This window comes from Tauraco erythrolophus, chromosome 4 (genome assembly GCF_009769465.1).
Source record: "Tauraco erythrolophus isolate bTauEry1 chromosome 4, bTauEry1.pri, whole genome shotgun sequence".
NCBI lineage: Eukaryota > Metazoa > Chordata > Aves > Musophagiformes > Musophagidae > Tauraco > Tauraco erythrolophus.
In genome coordinates, this window is record NC_141468.1 from 18654743 (window position 1) to 18680779 (window position 26037).

Here is a 26037-nt window from a genome sequence, read left to right on the forward strand (position 1 = left end):
CATACCTATCTTGTTTGCAGAAGTGATGTATCCTTGGATCAGAATTGCTGAGACCACTACAGATTATCTTCTATCATCTCAAAGCAAATAAAAAGTGGATAGAATGACTGGACGAGTCCAATCTTCAGAAGAATATTAAAGCCCAGAAAGATTGAAGCCCCTCCTTGTCAGCCTTCCCCCTCCCAAGGCAACTGGGTAAACAACTAAATAATCTGAAAAAATTTAGGTGGAAAAAAACGGGTGAAACAGTGCCAGATCAAATTTGACTGCAATCTGTCCTCTTATCTTCAATTAATGTCTCCTTTCACGGACATGGCAAGTTTTCCATTTCTTCCTAAAGAGTACTCCGAATTACTTTTTACGGTTAAATCAAAAAGGACTAAAGCCTGAAAACATCATACCCCGAGCACCACGACGTAAAAACTGACTTCATAGTAACACTTCAGTTAATCACAGGTCTCCGTACCATTACAGGCCGGCACCTCACACACCACGACGAGGCCAGGGAAGGAAACGGAAGAGAAGGGAAAGCAGAGGCTCCCGGCGCCGGCCGCCTCAGCCCGGGTTTGCACAGCGGCGACAGGGCCCGGCCAGGGCTCCCGGCCCCTGCCAGCTGCTTTCTCGCCTCCTGTCTGCCCAGCCCTAGCACGACCTGGCCCAGCAGGCAAGGCCGGGCGCGGCTCCGCTGCGCCACCATCACGACAGGGGCGACGCGCCCACCCGCCACCGCGGCCCGCTCGGCCCCAAGGGCCCGCCCCGCCCATCGCTCCCTCGCTGCGATTGGCCCAACCTGACCCACCCGGCAGCACTCTCACTTCTGGTTGGCTAAAACCTCCGGGCCGCCTTAGGGGCGAATGAGAAGCGGGGTTGTTTGTTGGTCCCAAGATGGTGGCGCTCAGTCCCGGTCCTGTGGAAGGGAATGGGGGGGAGTGAAGCCTGAGGGAACAGGTCGGGGCCGCGAGCCGCGCCGCGGGGAGGGGGATGAGGTGACGGCCGCCATGGCGAATGAGGCGGGCAGGAAGCAGTTCTGGAAGCGGAGCGGCGCGAAGGTGCCGGGCAGGTGAGAGGGGCCGTGGGAGGGCCGGGGCCGGCGGGCGGAGGCTCTCCCCGGCGCCGCGGCCCCGTCCCGCCGCCAGCTGCAGCGCGGGGCGAGCCTCCGGCTCGGCGGTGCCGGGCCGCGGGGAGCAGTTCTGCCCGGCCCCGCCGCCGCGGGGCCCGAACCGCCTCGTTGTCTCTCCAGCACCGCGTTGCTGCCGCCGCGGCCGCTGAGTTCAACGGATCCTCCTCCGTCGTGTGCCCTCCGCAGGGAGCGTGCCCGGTCGGTCCCTCCGCGGAGCTGGGAGGCTGGCGTAGGGCCTCTCCCGCCGTTCCCTTGTTAGCGCTGTGCCCGCGGTGCTTCGGTGTCGGGTCCCGCCAGGTCTCCGATCGGAGACCGCTGGTGAGCGTCAGTTACCGCTCGTATCAGAAAAGTTGTTAAATAGTGATCCGAACGTGCGTTCCCAGCCTGATGTCATGGTCGGAAGAGTTACCGTGACTTTAGGGATGTATTCCCTGGAAAATGTGGAATGAGAGAATGTAATTGTAGTCCTTAGGAATAAGAGAAGTTACGACTTTTTGGTACCAGTTATGGTGGTTTGAAGTACTACGCAGGAAACTGCATTTTGTAGGCATGTCGCCATGTTTTCTTTTCTGCTTGATGTTTCAAAACATCACCAATTTCTCAACTTTCTTCCTGGGGTGTGAACAGCAGACCCAGTCGGTGTGTCGTTGCTAAGAGCTACAAACGTCTTCTCAGTTACCCATAACCCCTCACTGGGAGTGGTTTTGTTTCCCTAGTTATAAACTAACTCTTTCAGTCAGTCCAACTGTTCTTGTCTTAACTTCTTATTTTGTAACTTTGCTGAGTCCTTTTGGGGTAAAACACTTCTGACGCTCTCAGAATACACAGCGTCTATAAATAGTTACAGTTAATTAATTTTCGGGCAGCTGCAGGCATGTGGAAGAATGAGGATGCTATAGAGAGTGTGCTTTTTGGTTGTTTGGTGGGTTTTTTTTTTTTGGTTGTCTGGTGGGGTTTTTTTGGTTTGGTGGGTTTTGTTTTTTTTTTTTTTTTTCGGTTGTTTGTAATAATTTCCATTATGTAGGCACATGTAAATCTTGATGTGTCTGCTGTGGAGTTTTCTTTTTACTTATAAAATAGTTCTATAACTGAAAAGTGGGAGGAAATGAACTTTTGGTTTGTAGAGAATTTTATTCTTCACATAGTAACATGTTGTTTTGTAATGTTAGAGATTGTAGTGAATAAATCTGTTTTTGAAAGCTCGTTTATTTCAAAGCATTTATTTTTAATACTACCATGGCTTTTATTCTCTAACATGCTGTCTTTTGCATTTTTCTTTAAATTTATTAGCCTTACACTTTAGTGACAGTTAAGAATTGACTGGTTGGATTTGGGGTGACAAGGGTACATAGAAGATTCAGTCTTAGCAGACATTTCTCTTAGAGTTATAATGTTTTTTTGGAAGAGATAAATGAAGAAATGATAATTCAGAAAAGAGAATTTAAAATTGGTGTAGATTCTTATTGTGAAGTTGCCTTTTTTTTTTTGTGTTTTAATTCCTGGTCAGAAAAGTAAGTCAAGCTAAGTTAACCTAGGTATCAAAAATAGCTGCTGTTTGGCAAATTTATGATTTTTATTAAGTTCCTTTTTAGTGTACACTTCAGGTTCAGCATCATTATTTTTAGTGGTATGTGGGATTCTTTAAAACAGAAAATTGTTGGAACATATAAGTTCTGTTTATTATAGACTATTTAATACACAGAAAAACACCAAATGTTTTCTTGTTTTTGTGGTGACTCTCTCTCTCTTTTCCTTTAGTATTCAACATGTGTATGGAGCTCAGCATCCACCTTTTGATCCATTATTGCATGGAACGTAAGTTAACTTAATATTTAAATATTCCACGTAACTTGGATCTTCTCTGGTGTCTCTCCTCTTTTTCTTCCCTGTTGGCTATAAAGCTTACTGTTAGTTTTCCTTTTTCAATTTTTGTCATAATCTTGACTTCTCTGTTCTAGCTTCTCTGTTGTGACTTCCTGGTGCTTACCATATTGGGAGCAACAAATCAACTGTTCAGTTCTTAACTGACATAGATTGCCAACTTTTATTATCTGTTTATGGTGCCTTGTAAATTGGAAATTGTATGGTAAACTAACCCTAATTTAGCAGGTGAAACTTACAGCTCAGGTGTAGGCGGCTTTACTGCATGCCTCTTTCTGTCGGTGGACTGCCTTTATTTGTCTTTCTATAACAGAAAAGCGTTAGGTTGTGGTGTAGATCACTTTGAGGCAAAAGTGAGCATTTTGCTTGTGAGTGAGAAGACAGTAGGTAGAACAGATTTTACAGTGATTTAAGAGTTTGTTGCCTTAGATCATGATTGTTGGGTATCAGAACACAATGTACCTGAAAATGGCAGTGTTATGTTAAACGTCATTGGTAACCAAATAAATTTCATGCTGATAACCCACAACTAATGCAAGTGAATGATTTTCAGCTTATGGTTGAGGTGCTTAGCAAAATGCTGCATTCTGGCAGCTTCTGCTTTTTATATTTTGCTTTATTATGTTTTTTTTTTTTAAAGATTGTTTGTTTTAAGCTTTGTGAGGGACAAAGTTGTTTCTGGTTTGCTGGTAGATTTCACAGTTGCTTTGAAACCAGCATTGCTGTTAAAACATTGGTATGTGTGACAATTTTGTGAAAATTGTATGACCAATGAAATAAACGGCCCAAAGCAGTAGGGACGAAAAATAATGTTAGAAGAAGAAGTATTGGCTTCAAAGAGATCATAGTTCTAGTGGATTTTTCAAGGGCTGGTTTGAGATGGCACAAAAAGTGAATGTGTGCTAGTTGATTTTCAGGTGATCCAGAGTTGAAGGCAGTTGAAATGTGTGACCTTGAGGACGGAAGAGAAAGGAAGGGCATGAATTGATTCAAAATGTGGAGTCATAAAGAGAGACCCAATAACAAAAACTAGCTTATTGCCTGAAACGGTGACAAAAGAGGAGAAAGACCTTGCTGTTTTAGACAATGATGACAAGTGTTAGCGTTGTAGCACCTATTAGGAAAGACATTCCCTGTAATGCATAACATTGTGTGAAGACTGTGTGAGAACTTTTTTTGATTTCCAATTTTGCCTGCCTTGTCTTAACACAAAAAAGTTAAACTAGCACAAGTGGAAAGATAGGGATGGTCAGAAAGGGCAATGAAGTTAATGGCAGTAACTTTTTTTTTGAGAGCAGACTGGGCAACTCTCTCAACTTAATGCCTTATTTAGCTGAAATCTGAAAGGAGATGTGATTGCTCTGCATTACTGTAAGTGAGAAGAAGTGCCAAGCTGGGGAAGGATACTTACTTAGTTGCTCTTATACTGTGTGTTGACAGAAGGACAAAAGGTTAGGAGCTGATCAGAGTACACTTAGGCTAGTAACTAGAGGACTTATCCTCCTATGAGAGGAGCAAAGTTCTGAAGCAAATTCATGCTGGAGTGCCTGAATGGGGAGGAATGATAGATCTAATGAGTTTTAAGGTGAGACTTGATTTGTTTATGACAGTGATTATATTACATGATTGCTTATGATGACTTAGGAGTAGAACTGATTACTTGATTACTGCTCCTGTGTTGTTATGCAGCAATTGCATTGAAAGACCTGAAATCTCTGCGGAAGTTCATGAAGCAAGAGAAGCGTGATGTGTCTTGTCTATCTTATAAACTATTCCAGTAGTATTTGTTTTATTTGACTTTGGGGTGGAACTTTTTTTGCAGGGAGTGTTTTCCTGGTTGGAGTGTGGTTGTTTGTTTTTTTTTTTAATACAAAGGAAAGAAAGATTTGTTCAGCTTCTATTCAAAGCCAAGAAGAGCCAATTTTTAACCGCTCTCGCTCTCAGACATATTCAGCTGTGTGTTATCATGGGTGGATGTAGCAGTAACATGAGTGGAGGGAGATAAATATTTGCTACCTATATAATGTCAAGCATGGACTTTTGTTTTTTGCCCCTATCCATAGTGTTTTGCTTACCTCATTACTAGTTCATTACAAATGTTATTTGTTTTTGAACAGCTTGATAAAACCAGGTTCAAAGCCACCTACAACTCCAGTGAAACTAAAGAAAGTCAGCACCTTCCAAGAATTTGAAAGTAACACAAGTGATGCTTGGGATCTTGGGGATGATGATGATGAACTCTTAGCAATAGCTGCTGAAAACTTAAATACAGAAGTGGTCATGGAAACGGCTCACAAAGTAATTCAGAATCACAGCAAGTTACAGGAACAACATAAATTTCAGGAAGAACATCTACAGGAAGAAAAACAAGTAGAATCTCCAGAGCTGACTTCAATTGCGTGTGGTGATAATAGGCTTGTTAAATCAGTCAGTGAAGGTCATACATCAACTTCATCAGGTATGTTAAAAAATGAAAAAGATTTTGAAAATCGAGTGAGGAGAGCTATAATATTCGCCCTTTGAGACATTAACCCCTTTTCAACCTTTTCTTAAAACCACAGAAAAATATTATTAATCAATATTGATTTATTTGCTTTATTTACTGCATTCCGTAGTAAAGCATGTGTGTGAGAAAAACATGGGCGAGGAAAGAATCATTAAACTTTTTTGTGTTCAGCCTTAATGCATCCTCAGTTTTGGAAGGAAGTTACACTATTGAATGTATTTTAATGGTTAATTGCACCAAGGTGTGTGCAATTAATAGTATTCCTACTATTGTGAAAAATTATTAAAATGCTATTGTATAAAGTATATTGAAAAACTGAGGAAAACCATTAATGTGGACTGGGAATTTCATTGTCGTGATCTGGTCTGTGTTTTATGTGTAAACTTTAAAGTAACCAATTGCAATGATTTCCCATTCTTTTTTTTTTTTTTTTTCAGAATGGTGTGTGGGATAGAAACAGCTTTCAGTAGCACAGAAACTTTAGAAATCAATAAGCCTTGCTATTAGTATGATCTCTAGTTGATACATTTTCATTGTGGAATACTGCTTGGAAGAGGAATGTTCTTCCTGCTAAACCCAAGTCATTTGAAGTCCAGGCTTTTGCTGTACTTGAGCTTACATTTCTCCAAAACATTATTCTATTTTAAATTTACAAGTTAAGTTCAAGGTATTGGTAACCTTCTGACTGATTGGGGCTAACTGTTATGCTTCTTTTTCCCTTCAGATAATGCTAGTGAAAATTCTTCCATGCAGAGATCACAATCCCTTCCACAAACTTCCACACCTCCCTTAGTGAGTGGAATGGCAGACTATAATACCTCAGTTACTCCTGCATTAACTGAAAGAGAAGCATCTCGATTAGACAAATTTAAGCAGCTACTCGCTGGCCCCAATACAGATCTTGGTGAGTATTTCTCATAGGAGCTATGAATTACATCTAAACTATTATTTAACTATAAAATTTCCTGTTTGCTGTACTGTTCTGCCTGATGCTTTGGTTAGGGTCTAATCCTTTCAACATTTAAAGTTGATTTTGCAAAAGAAAGACAATATAATTGAATGCTTGTAGTATTCATTCTTGTAATGTGCAATTTGCATACATCCTGCTAATACATAGAGTGTTAGATGGCTTCTTGTTCTTTTCTTTCTAACATTATTTCTTTCTACTGGACTAAGCTCTGGAGAAAAAACAAAGTATAATTATCTGTGTTTAGTGTTAATGCCTCATAATGGAACAGCATGCAGTATAAGAATGATTCTCATGCTTAGAAATATGAATGTTGAAAACAATGAGGCATGGAAGTGTTACTGCTTGTCTACTCAGTGAGCGTTCTTCATGTTCACAGGCTGATACAGTAGTTCTGTGTCTCATCTGTGAACGCTGACAACATGTTAATGTGAAAACAAATGCATTGTCGGATAGCTTGACTGTTCCCTTTTGTGTACTGGATTTTAACTGCTGAATAGTAAATGCAAGTGCTGAGAGGGTATCACAGAATCAAATGGCTTTGTATCCTAAGTGGAAATCTTGAGCAAGTGGAAATAGTACACTGCATGTGGAGAGCTTGACTGGTCACTCAGACCTAGGAGTTTATGTCAAAATAATTAATAAACAAAATCGACTTTGAGTTAGACCATTCTGGAAGATATTTACAGGACACTCTTATGGAAGGAAGTAGAAACTGCATGTTTACAGTTCTTGAATTGATGCTTTCCTGCCCTGTAGTTGTCATGAGACTCCTTCAGTAGAATATGGTCCAAGGAGTGGCTTTTTTTTGTGTGTGCTGTGTCTTATTGGCAGTTTGCTAGCAAAGCAGAACTATGGAAACAATGCTAACTAGATGAGACTTAACACTTCAGTGAGTTATAGGACATTATTGTAAAATGCAACTGTGAATGAACTCTGAGGTCTTAAAACAAATTACATATTTTATATTAGCTTAAAAATGATAATCAAATATCACTTTTTCCCCCTTTGATCATAACAGATGTTATGAGCTATGTGATTGGGACTGACATGAAAACTCATGTAACTTTTAAGAATGTTGTAATGGTAGAAGTCTTTTCCATAAGGTTAAAAAGTCAGAGAGAGGACAAAATTTAATTAAAAACTGTCCATTTCACTGTTACTGTCTAATTAGATGTGAATACTTTCCCAGTAAATCAAATTTAGGGGATTAAGTAAAATATTTTGGAAAGGAGGGAAAGAAAATTTCCACTGTTATTGGGAGTGCAGTCACCCTGACTACGGTGAGAGTTTAGTCAATATTACTTAAACTGTTTTGTTTTTTTCCCCAACTGAACTTTCTAAATCTCACACAGAAATATTCATAGGAATACGAAATTTGAGTATGTTGCTCTTATATCTAATGACATCTCAGTATTGTTTCTTGTAGATATCAATAAATCATGCCTTTTCCACATCTGTTTATAGGAAGCTTGTTCTTTTTCTTGCTGTGCGAACTGTAATGAGTACAGAATTTGAAGTTGTGTTGGAATTTTAAGTCCCATTTTGGTATTTTGATGCAAATACTTTGACTTTTGTATCTGAGATGTATCCAGTAGGATTTCCTAATAAATCTAAAAGTAAGTCATGGTTTTTCCTAGTGAAAGAAATGAACTCTTTGTTGATGACACGCAAACTCTTGATGATCATGAAGCTAGTAGTGGTAGATTATGTGTTGGTAGTGTTTGGACTATTTATATGTATATAGTAGGGAAAGTGTGTGTGGATATATACATATACAAACATGTGCATGCATACGACCATATGTACAGTTCATTAGAATCTGTTTTGTCCATGTGTGTATGCATCTTTGGGAGTTGTTTGGTTTAGCTCCGTGTTACAATGAAGACTACGTTTAAAAAGGAATCTTGATTTAATGACAGTAGTAGCCTGGGAAGCTGTTGCGGGTTGTGTGTGGTGGGGTCGTCGTCGTTGATTTGGGTGTGTCTGTGGTATTTTGTGTTGCTTTTTTTTTTTCTTCAGAGTAATACTGAAAATGGGCCAAGGTGGAATTAGGTAACAGGCTCCAAGCTAAGATTTGTAGTGAGTAATGAAGGGACAGGTAGATACTCTATTGCAGCTGGCTCATTTTCGTTGTGTGTATGAGATGTTGTGATACGTGTGGGTCTTTGTTTTTTGTTAGATCCACAGATAGTTGGGTTTTGTTTGTCATGATGAATTGAATTAGTGTCATAGTCTTGGAGTCATTGTAGCAAATATTTCTGTTCATTTCTGCATGTAGTAGTGATGGTTTTGCTAGGAAGTAGTAGTAGCAGAAGTAAAGTGTTGACTTTGTTTTCTTGGTATAATTTTGTATATTGTTGAAAGAGATTATGTGACTAGTCCTTTCAAAGCAATATAAAAATAAGTTAATCTGTGGAACTGAAACAATGTCATGCACATTTTCAGCTGAAGGCTTTTCTCTTGTCATAATGTGAGAAATCAACATAGACTGAAGAACACGAAGTAATACAAATGACCTTGAAATCCTTTCAGTCACACTTGCATAATGATTATCCTATAAAGACAGTGTAAAATGCAATGTTAATCTTGTATGTCAACTAGAGGTTCTGAAAGAGTGTGTTCTTTCACAAGAAAACTCTTAAAAAGATTGATTACGCATACAAATTTGAAAGTGAGGGTTATTTTAACCATTGAAGTCCACTAACAGATTTGGGAGTTGAGTTTGGTCCATAGGATCGATATTGTGAAGTTGTGGGAATAGGTAGGTTCTATCAATCCCTTCAAATCACACACTGAGCAAAATAACATGCCAGATATAGTCTGCAGTTGGAGTATGAGTCCACTGGTAAATATTACATGGATAATGACAGAACCATTCTCAAAGTTTCTGTGTACAGTTTTATCCAGCAGACACTTAGATACACAAATAGTTATCAGAGCAAGGCACAAACCAAAAACACAAACTAGGAAAGGAAGAAAAAAAACCCCAACCCAGAGTTCTCAGACTATAAAAAAATTAATCCTTGTAGGTCACCTAACTCTTATTTGCAAGTAAAGAGCCTATTTCCCTGGCTCAAAAGTGCCCTTTACTTATTTTTTAATGCTTCATAGAGCTGAACTAATAAACTTGCTCTTATAATCTATAATTGCCCTTGCAGTTGTTCTGAGTCTTCCCTTAAGCCCTCCTAACACACTGTGCTTCTCTGTCCTGCAGGCATTTTTGTTGTTTGCATGATAAACAGATGCAAATAATATGCTTTATTTCCATTTGGCACTTTTTATTTGACTGTTGCTATGCTGTTATTACCTCTAATATAAATGGGGAAAGTATAATGTGAATTGGATGTCAAGAGTAGTTAACTATATGAAAAAAATACCAAAACCAATTCCTATAGAAATGTTACTTCTGGGTATATGATTTGCACTGCAGGAGAGAGGCATTCAAGAGCCCTGACAACATACCTTCAAGTAGTAATATAATGCAGAGAATGGGGAGATGGTCTTGGAAAGTTAAAATTACGAAATGAAAGCTGCTCAACAAGCTGAACCGTGTTACCACAAGAAATGTGGGCTGGTAGAAGGAGCCTGTTGTAAGAAGCAGTTTTGGTTGGAGAGGGACTTGAGGACTGACCCTGGTCAATTAAATTGTGTTGAGGTATACTGGGTGCAAATCAGGAAGCAGGATAGGACTGGAGGTAGCAGTACGCGTGTATTTAGTAGACAGCTGCAGAGTAGACTGTAGGGCTTGAGTGTCTGCATAGCCTCCTGCTCCTGGTACCGCATGCCAGGTTATTCAGAGAGAAGAGTTCGTGCTAGTTGTTTTGTGCCATCAGCCAGTACTTATGCTTGCCTTGCAGTCAATTTCATGTGGATTTACTTCATTTCAGGCCTTGTCTTTCCTTGTAATGGACCTTGGGTTACTCGGTGAAGATGGGCTCTGTGCCTGCAGAATCTTTTGAAATGATTATTTTAAGAGGAGGGAGGGGATGGGACTTGAACAAATCAGTGTAGGAAGAACGTGTCTGAGAAGAAATTTCTCTTTCCAACAGATCGCTGTTTACATATTTAAGAGGGACAGTACTGCTATCTCTGTCTGGTTTCTAATTTAAGTTTAATTCTATTAAATTTTTTAGACTTATGTTTTTAAGTAGTCGTGTACAAAGTTTTAGGGAGTTATTTGCTGTGCAAACACAATGTAAGCAAACTATGCTGATAAAATCAGACTGGCTTACAACAACAAACAGGTTATCTCATACTTGTAGCCTCAGCATAGCAGAGGTATGATGGGTATTGTACTATCAATTTAAAGAATAGCTTATTAAAGCACTTCCTCAACTCCCTCCTTATCTTGAAATCAACTAATTTTCTGCTTTTTTTTTACACACTTGCAGCTAACAAGTATGTAATTGGATGTGAGAAACGTGTTTATTTAAATCAAACAATAACCATCAGTAAGCTTGGTGTACTGTGTTCTCTTGATTTAATAAAGCTTCATAACACTGTAACGCTACTGTTATGCAATGTGGCACGTTATATCAAATTTTTCAAAGTCAAACCAACTAATTTCTTAAGATGTAAAGTTGTTCTGCATGTCAAGGTGAATTTTCTTTCTACTTGATCGCAACATGTTCCAAGTTGAACAAAATAACATATTGAAGTTTTAGCATACCTCCTTGGTAAAAATAATAGAAGGCCCTGTAAAAGCACCCATGAAAATAGTGAAGCATTCCTATCTTAGTTTACTCATATTGCTGTATCTTACATTTACCTTCAAAAGCTCTGTTTCTCTGCAGTTTTTTAAACTCATCCATTTCTCTTACTTATTCTCAAAAAATCTCTAAAAAGAAAACCTTTGCAGAGAGCACCGCAAGCTGCTGAGTGGGGTGCTGTCTCTTAGCCAGTACTTTGCTATAAAAGTAGATAATAGTGTGAAGTCTTAAAGAACACATAAAGAATAGCTGAACCTTTGGTTAATCTGATGACAAAAAGTAATTCCGTATTTTTATAGGAATTGCAAATGATGTAATCTCAGATTATCTCATAACAATAGCTGGTTGCCTCTGTGTACTATAATAAAAGAATTCTAGAATGGTTCTCTATAAATGAGATTTAGAAAGAAGACTTACTGGATTTGCCTTTTTTTCCCACCACAGTGGTCATCTGTATTTTTGCAGCAACTTGAAAAGTCAGATTTTCCTGTTTGCTTTTACACTCATTTATACGTTCCAGATGTATATTAAACCTGGTTTAATGTGGCTGGCTTCATGTGACATGCCATTAGTCATATCTGTCTTTTCAAACTATTAGAATCATAGAATCATAGAATGGTTAGGGTTGGAAGGGACCTTAAAGATCATCTAGTTCCAACGCCCCTGCCATGGGCAGGGAAACCCTCCACTACACCAGGTTGTCCAAAGCCTCATTCAACCTGGCCTTGAACACTGCCAGGGATGGGGCATCCACAACTTCTCTGGGCAACCTGTTCCACTGCCTCACCACTCTAAGAGTGAAAAATTTCTTTCTTATATCTAACCTAAATCTGCCCTCTTTCAGTTTAAATCCATTGGCCCTTGTCCTATCACTACGCACCCTTGTAAAAAGTCCTTCTCCAGCTTTCCTGTAGGCCCGCTGAACAGCCCCAACTCTTTCAGCCTGTCTTCATAGCAGAGGTGCTCCAGCCCTCTGATCATCTTCGTGTCCCTCCTCTGGACTCGTTCCAGTAGCTCCATGTCCTTCTTGTGTTGGGGACTCCAGAGCTGAACACAGTATTCCAGGTGGGGTCTCACGAGAGCAGAGTAGAGAGGCAGAATCACCTCCCTCGACCTGCTGGCCACACTCCTTTGGATGCAGCCCAGGATACGGTTGGCTTTCTGGGCTTCCAGTGCACATTGCTGGCTCATGTTGAGCTTCTCATCCACCAGCACTCCCAAGTCCTTTTCCTCAGGGCTGCTCTCAATCCATTCTCCATTTGGTCTGTACTTGTGCTTGGGATTGCCGTGGCCCACGTGCAGGACCTTGCACTTGGCCTTGTTGAACTTCATGAGGTTCTCACAGGCCCATCTTTCCAGCCTGTCAAGGTCCCTCTGGATGGCATCCCTTCCCTCCAGCGTGTCCACAACACCACACAACTTGGTGTCATCTGCAAACTTGCTGAAGGTGCACTCAATCCCACTGTCCATGTCTCCAACAAAGATGTTAAATAGCACTGATCCCAGTACCACTGAAAGGTGTTCTCTCTGATTCCTGTTCTGTTCTAGTTAGCTTGTTATCTGCAAAACATTTTTGCTTTTTCAGCTAATAAACAAGACTAATAAAAAATGTCATTACCAGTAGGCTTTGGAACAGCTTTAATTGCTTTTTGCAGAATTAGTATTTTGTCTTCCTGTTTTGTATGACTTGGTCTCATAACTTGTGGTTTGAGGTAATAATCGGCATTTATTCTGTTTACTGCTTTAGTGGGATGTTTTAATTTAAAGGTATTAATTTATTATTTTTCATTGTAACTAGGAGATAAAAGGTTCTTGAAAAAATTTGGAGAGGATTTTGCATAGTTTGTCTCCAGGGGATGTATTTCTCTTCTTTTGTAAAGATATTTGATTGACATAATAGTCATTGCATTATATAATAAGTGTTGACATTTTTAACTAGTTTGCTCTGTATTGGACCAGTCTTTAAGGGTTTTTTTTGTAAACTTTTTATTTTCTTTTGGTTTTTCTGGTTTTATCTCTGTTCCTTGCAGGGGGGTTGGACTAGATGACCTTTGAAGGTCCCTTCCAGCCCTAACAATTCTATGATTCTATGATTCCTTTCTGTTTTTTGTACCTTCTCTGATCTCGGGTTTTCAATGTTTTGTAGTGTGATTATTTTTATTTCAGTTCCTCTTTTATGCCCCTATTTCCTAATATTCACAGTACTAGTTAAAATAATTAATTTAGTAGTTTGGGACTGTAACTTCTGAAAGGCAGTTAAAGTTGTTAGCCTATATATTAGAGGAAATTTTTTTTTGCTAAATCTACATTTTCAAAGAAAAAGCTGTAGGAAGTGTTATTATAGAAATTACAGGAATTACAAAGGGTGTAATCTCATATTATAACAATAGCTGTTTGCCTCTGTCCACTATGATAGATTTCTAAGGTGTTTTTTCAGAAATGAAATTAATTTTATCTTCTAAATTAAATTTAGAAAGAAAACAAGTAGTAACAGTTACAACAAAGTTGTAGTAGTTATTTGCTATACTGTTGATGCTGGATATATAGCTATCAAACTTTTCTTAGAATGTATCTGTCAAAAATGAATCATGGAAAGTTAGAAGAAATCCATGATCAGAGATTGGTTATGGTACAGGGTCATACTGAAGGTACTCAATACGACAGTGGTTGTAACTCCTTCACTTGCTTCAGCTGTGCCTTCAAGATTATCCACACAAACAAACCGAACAAGACCCCTTTGTATTATGACGCGTGTAGTTTTAATTTGAGTAATTTAATTCTTGTGCTTTTTCAGTTACTTTAATTTTCACACCCATGGCTAGAGAAAAATATAAAGCAAACACTTTAATTGTATTGAAAGAGTCCATGTTCTTTTAAAATGAACGTTGATTCATTTTTGTTATGTTGTGTAATGTCCTAGTCTAACTAGGAAAAAGCAAATAATTTTTTTTCATTTTAGGATACATTGGTGCAGCTATAGAAGCCATATACATCTGCCTTATAACATTTAGAATTGTTTAGAAAGTCATGTCCTTTTCCATTTGATTGATCGGAAGGCATCAATAAATATCTGCATCAGTCTCATTTGTGTGTCTCATACACATAGTTGTAACATTTTAGATGCCCTGACATTTAAACAGTTCTTGATTGTAGTGAAAGGCTTTACAGTTATACTTTCTTTTGCTCTCACAGTGAGACCAAGGATTGTGTAAATTTAATTTTTGTTCAGATAGACATGAGAATATATGATAATAGAAAAGTAAAAATACATTTTTCAGTATCCAACTTGACTTCAATTTAATGCAGACTCTATAATATTAGTTTTTATGTTTAGTGTTGTTTGATGAGCATACAATATCAGGTATCGGTTATCTGGCGTCATGTAGATTACAGCAATTTGAATTACAAGCTTCATCTGGTCCCAAGAGAGATTTGCTACTGAATTGCATGATGTGTGATGTCGTTGTTACACAGTTCTGGTACTCTTTGGGACATATTAAACATCTATGTTTTGATTATACTTATGTGATGAAAACGACTCAACCAAGAAGTATCTTCTGGAAATGAATGGTCAACAATTAGTATCATAGGATCATAGAATGGTTTGGGTCAGAAGGGACCTTCAAAGATCATCTAGTTGACATCTCTCAATAGATCAGGTTGCTCAAAGCCCCATCCAGCCTTACCTTGAATGCTTCCAGAGATGAGGCATCTACAACCTCTCTGGGAAACCTGTTCCAGGATCTCAACACCCACATCATAAAAAAACTTCTTCCTTATGTCCAATCTAAGCCTACTGTCTTTCAGTTTAAAACTGTTACCCCTTGTCCTGTTGCTACAGGCTTTGGTAAAATGTGTTTCTCAAGCTTTTTTGTAAGCCCCCTTGAAGCATAGAGAATAAAACTTTTCCTTTTTTTGTGCTGAAGTCCACAGAGAGTGCTCTAGGTGTTGATCTGAACACCACTCAAAAAGAAATGTGCCCTTAGTACAGTCTTTAAAACTCATATGTTTTGCTTATGGCAGTAGATTCCTTTCAGCAAAACGTGGAGTTCTGAACTAACTCTGTTTCCAAATGGGTTTGGATTAGAGCACTACAGTGGGACCGTAACTTCAGCTGATGCTAAGGGATTACTGTTTTTTTAAAAAAAAAAAAAATCCCCAAATTACTATCCACGTTTCTGTGTACACACAAAATTACCTTGGGAGTTACCACTAACTGATCATTGAATAAAAGAGAATTATACAGCATTCTACTACAAATTGAAAATTTCATTAATTAAAAGCTCGTTTCATGTCAGAAAAAGCTTTAGCAGAGTTTTTAAGAGATCATAACCCCCTTGTTGTATTGATTTGTGATCAGCTGTTCAAAAATCATCTTTAACCTGAAGCCATGTGGTGAACAATTCAATTCAGAGGAATATTTTACTCTGGATGAGCTGGGAGAAAAAAGGTACCAATGATGAAGTACTCTAGCAGTTTTTCTGTTTCTTTTTCTAAATTTATTTTTCTGGGGTGTTCTGTCTCCCTTTCTTTCCTGCCAGCATCATGAAAGCTAAACTTACACAGACACTATGTGCAATCTGCATTATCATAGTAAAAGGCACTTGGATGAGAAGTTCAGTGTTCCATGTGGTAGTCATAGACTCTCTGAGGAAGCAGCCTTGCCTGCTTCCTGCACCATTGTATACATGATGCAGCAGGGGAGGAATTTACTAGGAATGTCACCAACAAGGCTGTTGAGAACTTTGAACTTACTATTGGCCCTGAAGCTTTTGAACGTCAGGATTAGCAATTTACATGTTGTAAAGAGTGGCATGTCCTGCTTGTAAGTCAGTTTACCGAGACTCAAAGAAGTGTAATTCATCCTGGATGTTTTCGTGCTACCATCTCTTCCACTGTTAACCAACTGTGAATTAAGTTTCTTTTTTTTTACTTCACTTGCAGTGACCTGAATTTGTGCATCCGTTGAGAAATCTGCATTTTTGTATAGCCTTATTGTAGAAATTAACCGTCATCTCCAGAAAATGGTTTGATGCTTTGTCCCTCTGATTTCAGCTTCTTTTGATGGTGAAAAGAACCAGAACCTAAATTATAGTACGAAATTTTTGTAAGATACCTTGATTTTGCAAATACTTTCTCAGTTATCGATACAGTCTGTTAAATATGTCTCCTTTGCAGGACAGCATTCTTCACACATGCAGACAGGTTATAATCTGATTTTTTTAATGCAGTATAACTGGAAATTGTTTTGCAATAAAGTGTTTCAGCTTCAAACATAACTTTAAAGAGAAGTCCTTTGAAACTTATAGCTTAACAGTTCAGATTCAGAAAATGCCTAGAAGACAGAATTGGTTTAGTTTTCCTGATTGCAAGATGTAACTGAAGAATTCCTTTAAAAAAAATGTATGTTTTCTTGCAATCAAGTCTTGCATTTAACATTTTTTTACTGTGTGGACTACTGTTTCATTATGAAAGCCTAATACCTATTAAGATATGTTTGCTAGCTCAAGCTGGAACAGAGGCTGGTGTAAATTAAAGGAACAACCATTGCAGTGGTCTAAGTTTGAGAAGTACATGGACAAAAGCTTAAATATGAGAAGTGTTTTCTATGAACATGTACTTCTAAAGATTGAGTCTTGCTTTTATATTTAGAAGAAAGTCCAGAACTGCAAGATTATATATAAAAATATAAACAAAGCAGTTATTGCCTGGGAAGGTAATAGAAGTGGAGCGTGGTTCACTGTGTATGTTTGTGCTGTGCTGCTTTCCTGATACTGATTGTTGGTTAGATAGGCCCTCACATGTGTTTTAGCAGTAATGGACATCTACTCTGGAGATGTAATGCGTGTTTGCAGTTAACCGAGAAAACCTCACGTGGATTAGAGGTTACAGGCTAGCCTTTTACAGGAATTTGATGTAATAGAGGGGAAATTAGGGAAAAGCTTTTAAGCCCTACCCTGAATATGTTGAAAAACCCCGTAGTTCTTAATGTGGTAATTGAGTCTTTACTCCAATGATTGTGTTGGAAATACTATGTTCCATTTAGATATAAATGAGGTACAGCTAGGTGTTAATGCTGGCAATTAAAATGAGAATGAAAGGATTTCTCATGGTAAACACTGGCAATTTTTCTCTTTTTTTTTTTTTGTGAACTGTGGGCTGAGTTCAGCTTCTCCACCTCCCTTAGTGTTTGACCACAAACTGAAATTCATCCTTGTTTCCTGTCGTTCCAAGTCCATGAAACGTTTAGGAGGAACGCATTACAGTCCCAGTAGTCATCTCACTTCGAGTTTATCGGCAGACAGTAGCTCTCCTTAGAAGCAGGGAAAACTGAAATGTCAGACGCCTGAAAGTGACACAGAATTCATTGTGTTAATACGCAGAGAAAGAGCCAAATTAGTAGTTGAAAGATGATCTGTAAACTATTTTGGATGACTAAATCAATTCATTCATGTTGCCAGATCGCCTGTTTTTTTTATTGACTTTCCCAAGCTCAGCTTTGCATTCATATGGAGGAAGTGATCCAAGAGCAGAAGTATAGCTCGTAAAATGCATTCCTTGTGAAATTCTTTATCTGATCAGGATCTTCTTTATTCTGTACATCATGGAGTTTATCAACAGCTTTCCTCCTAAGCCCAAGATATTGAGGAAAATCATAAAAAGAAAGGCTATCTTTGGTTTACTTATGTGGTAACTAAACATACATTGTAGGTAGATGTACTGGTTTTGTGGGTTTTTTTTTTTTTGTTAATAAGGGAAGCTCTCTAGTACTAGCTCTTGTGAATAATTGCATGAATTTTGTGACTCAGTAATCTAGACGTGTATCTATTAATTCTGCCTATTTTGGTTGTGTCTTTCTTGTCCTATCATTTCAGTGTGAAGGACTGATGTCAGTTAGATTGCATTTTTGAATGTAGATATTGCAATAGTGTTGTTTTTTTAAAAGTATTTATTTAGTTTGTTTTGTAGGAGTCTTTTCTTAATAACATGAAGCTTTAATATTGTAAGTAAATTTACACCTTGGTTGTTTGTCCCAAATGCATCTGAATTTTTTTTTTTTAAATATATAGGGGGATTCATAGATTCATAGATTTCTAGGTTGGAAAAGACCTTAGAGATCATCGAGTCCAACCATCCCTAATCCCCATTAAACCATATCCTCAAGTAGATCATCCACCCTATTCTTAAACACATCCAGGGATGGGGACTCAACCACCTCCCTGGGCAGCCTATTGCAGTGGCTGACAACCCTTTCAGAGAAGAAATACTTCCTAACATCCAACCTGAATCTCCCCTGACTAAGCTTATGCCCATTTCCTCTTGTTCTATCTCCCATCACTAATGTAAAGAGCCCTTCCCCTACCTCCCCACCATCTTTTCTCAAGTATTTATAGGCCGTAATCAGGTCTCCCCTCAGCCTCCTCTTCTCCAGGCTAAACAGCCCCAACTCCCTCAGCCTCTCTTCATAAGTTTTATTTTCCAGCCCCTTGACCAGTTTAGTCACCCTTCTTTGGACTCGCTCCAGGAGCTCAATATCTCTCTTAAAGCGAGGGGCCCAAAACTGGACACAATATTCCAGGTGCGGCCTCACCAGTGCTGAGTACAGGGGCAGGATCACTTCCCTGCTCCTGCTGGTCACACTATTCTTGATACACGCCAGTATCCCATTGGCCTTTTTGGCCACCTGGGCACACTGCTGGCTCATATCAAGCCGGTAGTCAACCAACACCCCCAGGTCCTTCTCCGCCAGGCAGCTCTCCAGCCACTCTTCCCTGAGCCTATAGCGATGCTTGGGGTTTTTATACCCCAAGTGAAGGACTCTGCACTTGGCCTTATTAAAGCTCATGCCATTGGCCTCAGCCCAACGATCCAGTCTGTTCAAATCCCTCTGAAGGGCCTCCCTACCCTCGAGCAGATCGACACAGCCTCCCAGCTTGGTGTCGTCCGCAAATTTACTGAGGGTACATTCAATTCCCTCATCCAGGTCATTGATAAAGATGTTAAACAGAACTGGACCCAGCACTGAGCCCTGGAACACAGCTTACGTTGTCTAAAAGTGAATAATTATTACTTGGCTGTTTACTTAAAAACTAGATTTTTCTTGTGATTGGTCAACAGACTGCAAAATTCCATCTTTTCCCCAAACAAGAGAAAGAAATACTGTCTGTTATTTCTAAATAAGTGGGAAAATTGTCTCCGTTACTTAACTGGTAGCGTAAGTGGTATTTCCTATTTTCTCTGTTTCTGTATAGAGACATACCTTAGTTCTATTTGGAAAGTTTGTTAGAGACTGTTTGAATGTCTTTAAGGTAAAAATAAAACCAGTTGATGCAGAGAAATGGAATGTTGCAGGAGAGCTATGAAAATCTATAATACCATTTAAAGTCTTCTGCCAGTGTAGTTGTTCTCTATTGCTTGTTTTCGTAATTTACGTTGTTGGCTTCACTTGTTGGTATTCTTTCTTAGTGGCTTTATTAATCTTTCTTTTGCCTTAGTTTTCCTAATCTTCTATTCACGTGCTTTCTCATACCTTCTAACACCAACGTCATCTACTTCTGCTTCTCCAGCTTTTTACTTGAAATAGCGGACAAGGTGTACTTTCCCGCTCTTTTCTAGCAGGGGTCCTGAAAAGGGTCTTACCCTGTTTTTATAACATTGGATTAGATTTTATTTTCTGTTTTCTGCATGCATTCAGAATAACTCTTTGTTCTATTGAGAAGATTAAGGGCAGTGTTTGCTTGAAAAAAATGTAATGAAGTGCATAACAGAGCTATTATTCATTTTGGAAACCAGTTGCTGTGGTTGCCATAGTAATAACAAGCCCTCTATTAAAGCTATTTTCTATATGTACTGCCTGTCTTGTAACATGCTGCTGGGGGAGCTGCAGTTCTGCAAATGTATACTCTTGAAAGAATTTTCCAGCTTTGTATAGTTAAATTATCCAAGGAATTTATGTTATAGGAATATAAAACATGTAAATCTAGTTTATCATATCTATCGTGGAGTTGTTCATGCAGGCCATCACTTCATGTAGCCATTTACAGTAATCTCAATGAAATAACAGCTGTATCAAAAATGAATAATGCATACAGGGAAATTTTGAACTCCTTTAATATTTCTTGACTTATTTTTCATTTATTTGTAACTGATAGAATGATGAGCTTGTAGTTCCAAGAAAAATACTTGTAGAATGGTTGTTTCCCCTTGTGGGTTTAGGTGTAACGGGTAATAGCTCTAGTAATAGCTCGTGGGGTTAGAAAGCTGGTAAATTAATGGCATGTTTTCTTTGTAGAATGCCCCATGAAATATTTATGGAATATGAAGAATCTTTAAATCTACTGCAGTAAAAGGATAGTGTTCTAAGATTTCTTTTAGAATAATTGCTTTAAACTATTTCTTATTCAGAGAGAAGAAACATATATCTGAATATGTTGTAGTAAACCAGGATATTTTTGCAGTAGTACCTTGATTGAAAATGTGTGTCTGATTTGTAGGTGGCATTAAAACTCCTTTGTAGAAATCCTGCGCTGGGCAGCTCATAACTAGGACATCTAATTCCTTGGGAAATCTGCAAGGGGAAAGAGTTAGTATAATGACAATAAATTGAAATTATGTTTCGACTGGGGAGAATGTAACATTTCAACCAATGACAAATAGTTTAATGGTTAATTAGGTATTAAATAGAGGACAAGTTTCAAATATAAGTGCAAGTACATTTCCTTGGTATTCTCAAAAGCCTTGGTTGAGGATGGATTTCTTCTGATGCCTTGATTTAAAATATTGTGAACTGTAGAATAGGCATATAGAGTCAAATAAGTTTTTACAAAATATCAATTTCCAAATTTGAAACCTTCACACCTGTACTTCTATATTGCTACATTCTACGCAGTAAAAATTAATAAACTTACTGTGTGGTTGGAGTCTATTTGTACCCTACACAGCAGAAATGTGGTAGCTTTAGATTTGTTCTTTATTTGCCCCTAATTTTATTCTTTCCTGTTTGGCTTTATTAAAAACAAAATCGGGAACACTGTAATAGCTAAGGACTAATTTTGGGAAAAACAAAAAAAGCATGTCCCTGGCATCATGGGTGTAGAAATGCTGTGAAGATAAAAAAAAAAAAAACACACAAAAAAAATCCCAAACCACCCCACAAAAAAACCTGAAACAAATAAAAAAAACCAAAACCAAACAAACCCCGAAACAAAATGAAAAAACTCCAAAAAAAAAACAAACCCTCCAGTGCTTTAATAATACAAGCCTTTTCTTCAGATCTCTTGTGAGGGGTTATCAGCTGGCCAAGACACTGTTGTGAATGAAAACAGGGGATAACAAAGCTGTGAAGTTCAGGTTAGCATTTCTTTGGAAGAAAAACTAAAATTTTGTCTTTTTGTGATGTAATATACACAGCCATTCCTGCTGCTGTGTAAACAATTGTAGAAATCAATGTAAAGGAAATCAGTAGTTAACAAAAATTCTTCTGTTTTCCCCAATTATAGTTGCATTCAGATGGGTGCTCAAGGAAAGTTCCCCTCAAAGTAATATGAAGTAATTGGATTTTGTATTCATCCTTTGCCTTAATAATTAACACTAATAGATGAGTTAAAATGTTTCAGCAATTAAATGTAACCTGCACTTAGATTCTTCATTTTGACCATTGGATGATTTTTCTGCATTTGATGTTGTATAGACCAATTTTTTGATGGTTCTTTTATATTCTAATGATCTTTCTTGCTAAAGATGACCTGGAGTAAGAGTAGAGTGCTTGGGTGTTAATGAAAGGCCCTAGTTATACTTTTGCTTGTTGGAAGTTGATCAGAGAAAGCTTATACGTTGTGTGTGAACAGCAAGTAACATATATTGGGTTTATATTTATACTAAGTAGTGTAATGTATAGTATGTAGTATAATTTCCCTTCTTGTGGATGTTAAACTTTGTAGTAAAATGAAACGGAGAACTCAAACTCCAAGACCGAACGACGAGTCAGCTAAGAGTATTTCGGTATGCACACAGCACCAGCTGCATCACTGGACTTCTGTCTTTTGATTTACCTGCTTCGTCTTGGCAAGTTATTTTTGGCATCTCTCTCTGTGAATTGGCATTCATCCTTTTGTTTTGTAAGTGCATTGGAATAGTCATACACGTTAGGGAGAAAAAGGCAAAAAAATTTCTGGAAAGGAAGGAAATGAAAACTTCTAATGGACAGGTTGAAGAGATAACAGATTCTCTATACAGAAAGCTGACAGAATAGTGCTGCTTTTTCCGGCCTTTCTCTGTCTATCTCCTCTTTGTGAAGATGCAGCATCTGTGGATGTAGAGGACTATCCAGTCTCTTTGAAGCTGTGAGATGGGTTCCAGGTTTGGAGCTTCTGTGGCTGTCAGGAGCCACGTGGGGCTGGTGATAGCATTCAAGGCCAGGCACTCGGGCATGTGCAGATAATCTCAGAGCATTCTTTTGTGGATGCCAGGAAGGATTCTGTATCAGATGTTGTGTGAGCCGACATCATGTCCTGATTTTTATCATGACAAGGCTGTTTATAAGAGCCAGAATATCATACCTGTTTTCCAACAATGTCAAGTGTCTTATTTGCTTCTCTTTCTTGGAAAGATGCTGTCTTCAGAGATGTAATCAAATCATTTTTTCTTTGTGTGATGTATTTGTGGTTTTATTTGCTCTTAAGTCAATTTTCTGACCCCTGTCAGGCACTTGTTTTTGTTTTGTCAACATACAAAATATGTTTTTGTAGCACTTTTATGTTCTCCACAAATTCATGTCTACCGATTTGCTCCCTTGAGCATGTGGTGTGTTACATATTGGCCCAGTATGGAACTCTTTCTAAAAAAAGTCTTTTTATCATGTGTTATATGGATAAAATTCAGCTTTAAATGGATTTTCTATTACAAGGTACTGTGCAATATGAGTGTATTTAGCACTTCTCAGTGGGAAAGCTAAATATTCAGTAGGAAACATGGGAGGCAAAAAGGAAGAACCAGGTGTTTAAAAGAAAAGCTACTGAAAATTGGATTTTAAAAAAGTGATAATGTGGCAGCTTACAGACTAAACTTAGTATTTTAATTTCAAGATAAAAACATCAGAGTGATTTTGCCTCTCTCAGCTTTTTTTTTTTAAGACTCGTGTATCTCAAAATAACCTGAGAACTTGAATGCGAGTGTTTCAATTTCGTGTTATTTGATTTTTATGAAGTGATTTGGTGGGTCATTTGTAAGAGTAAAGTCCATCTTAAAACCAGTAATAGATACACTTGCTGTAAAAGTTATGCATGTATTTCAAATAAAATGTATATGTAATTCATATCTTTTATCAGTATTATTAGAACAGCTTCACTGACAGTCTTTTATGTGTATCTAAAAATGGTGCTCTATATATGTGCTTCAATTTGTTCTTGCCTCTCTTGTCACCAGAAGCATTTTTATTTTATGCTATAGTAGTGTTAGACTTAAGTCTTCTAGGAGTGACTTTTTTCTATCTAATTGTTGTTATTGGGAAGGGTAGAGTTCCCGGTTTTCTTTCCTCTTGTTTTGGCGTTGAACCATCAGAGGAAAACATCATGTGAATTGATGCTTTAACAACAGCGATGCGCAAGGGTCAGACCGTACGCTTTTGGGGTGGTAGTCATGAAGCTTGCTACGGCACCCAATAAGAGCTCTTCCATACCCTCTTCCAGCTGTAACATGTGCTGTTCGTCACTGGCAAAACGCTAGTTGAGATCACTGTAGTGAAAAGTTAGGACCAGAATTTTATATGATTTTTGGAGTAGTCTGGAATCCTGGAATTTTGGAAGACTGATATAGGGCAGCAGTCAGTGTTGGTGCAGAAATGGACTTATCACATACCCAAGGCTAATGGGTTGTGATGGAATTGACTTAACTCTCAGATGTGCAATCATCTGTCTAACAGTTTCCTTACTGGAAGCAATTACGGTACCACTCATGAAATCAAAAACAGAAACAAAAGCCTTGAGAAAGTTCAGAAGGATCCTGTACGACATGACAACAGAATAGAGGAGGTTATTAAATACAATCCAGAAAGTAAAGTTCTGTATCAAGTAAGGAGAATAGAACAGAATATAAATCTTGTCAGGCTAAGTGCATGGAAGCGCTTATAAAAGAGAGATTGAGAAACAACTTGCAGAAGGTATAAAAGCTAACATTAAATGCTTTTTGTCAAATATATTGGGAGAAGGAGGATTGCCAAAGATTGTGTGGGCCTGGCAGACAATCCAGGTGGAAAAGAGCACCCAGAGGGGATAAGGCTCTGGCAGAGAAACATAAATAATAAATATTTATTTGTGTTCAGCATTCAAGAATGTATGGAGGTATTCACTCCTAAATCCTGCATTATGGAGAATTAGGCAGAGGATCTGTTTCAAATAAGTGTTATGTTGTAAAACAAAGATGCTTTGTCCTTGGTGTACGTTTTTATTTCCATGTCCAGTGCTGAGATATTCTTCTGGAAAGAGCAGTCCATTGAAACCCAGTCTCATAGGATATGTATATTGTTGTGTGGAATTACATGATAGCTCAAGCTATCTCTAGTTAAAGGAAATGTATGTTCGTTGCAGAATAGTGTGAGGAATGAAAACTGATTTCTCTTGAAACTTGCCAAAATAAAACATTATTTGTTCTTTCTCTTTAATTTTCAAAGAATGACTCCTTAGTTCAGTAAGTCCTACAAGTAGTTGTTTACATATATATCATGGAATCATAGAATGGTTTGGTTTGGAAGGGATGTCAAAGATCATCTAATTCCAACACCCCTGCAGTCTAGAAGTGCTGTAAATTGAAACTTGAAATAGTGCTGTAATTTAAATTCTCTTTGTCTAATATGTCTTTGGTCCTGAATGCAGAAGGAAAGTTCAGCTGTATCACAGGATAGAAAGTTTTACTAAAATAAGCTACGCTCCAAATTGCCCAGTTCCTATCTTTGGCCTTAAATGAGTTACTGAAGAACAACTGGAATTTTTGTCCTGGATGATTTGCCACTGACTTAATGATATTTTCCAGATTTCTGAATCTGACAGTAAATGTGCATCTTTTCTTGTGTGGTGTGTGTGGTTTTTTGTTTGTTTGTTTTTTCTCTTTACATGAGTTGTTTTTAGAGATTGGTACCCATGTTTGTGCATAGATTCCTATTTGGGTCCAGTTAAAGGAGGTGAAAAAAACCACTAAGGTGAAAGATTTGATAGAGTTCAGTGAGGTATGGAGTTGAGAATGAGCAGTTGATGTTACTTGAAAGTGATAAAAGTAGTTTCTGAATTGCGACTTATTTTCTATTTTCTGCGTATGCTACGTGTATTACTGAGCTTGTATGTAACAGTAGCCAAAACTTGAAGCTTTAGCAAAATGATTGTGTAAGGAAGAAATAAACTGATGCATAAGATCTGTTTCCTTTCAACGAGACTACTAGTGACACAAATAGATCAGAGCCAGTCAGGCATACTTGTTCATAAATACTGCACAAGGACCAGTGGAGCAGTGTGATGCACACTTGGAGGTCACTTGCTTTTGAAGACTTGAGACCTTTGTTATTAATCCAACACTGGAATTTACAGTTGTGTTTTGGAGTGGAGGAGGAATACATATATGATTTGTAGATGTGTTTAGTTCAGGCAGATACTCTTTTTTTTAAAAAAAGAAAATAATCATAAACTAAACCAAATACCATTTTTCTAATGTCGTCCATATTAAATGCTTACCTTGTCTTTACAAATCGGTTCTGACCTATTCCTGCCGTTGTGGCTTTTAGAAGAATATAGCCAGTGATATTATTACTTATGATTTAGTGCTTGCTAGCTTGGGGATTTACTTGACATCAGATCATGGGTGGAAT

The 26037-nt window shown here is 38.1% G+C and overlaps 1 protein-coding gene across 5 annotated transcripts in view; it reads left to right on the plus strand.

Moving 5' to 3' along the window:
- The first annotated feature begins 900 nt into the window (after positions 1 to 900).
- Positions 901 to 26037, plus strand: part of TBC1D22A (TBC1 domain family member 22A) — a 186786-nt gene continuing 161649 nt past the window's right edge. For 3 of the 5 annotated variants that reach the window (XM_086610308.1, XM_086610309.1, XM_086610310.1), the window contains exons 1-4: positions 901 to 1060; positions 2879 to 2935; positions 5119 to 5459; positions 6232 to 6411. In XM_086610308.1, the coding sequence (XP_086466434.1) occupies positions 999 to 1060; positions 2879 to 2935; positions 5119 to 5459; positions 6232 to 6411 (640 nt within the window). In that variant the 5' untranslated portion in view covers positions 901 to 998. The remainder of the gene's footprint in view (positions 1061 to 2878; positions 2936 to 5118; positions 5460 to 6231; positions 6412 to 26037) is intronic. The other 2 variants (XM_086610313.1, XM_086610314.1) reach the window with 2 other exon arrangements.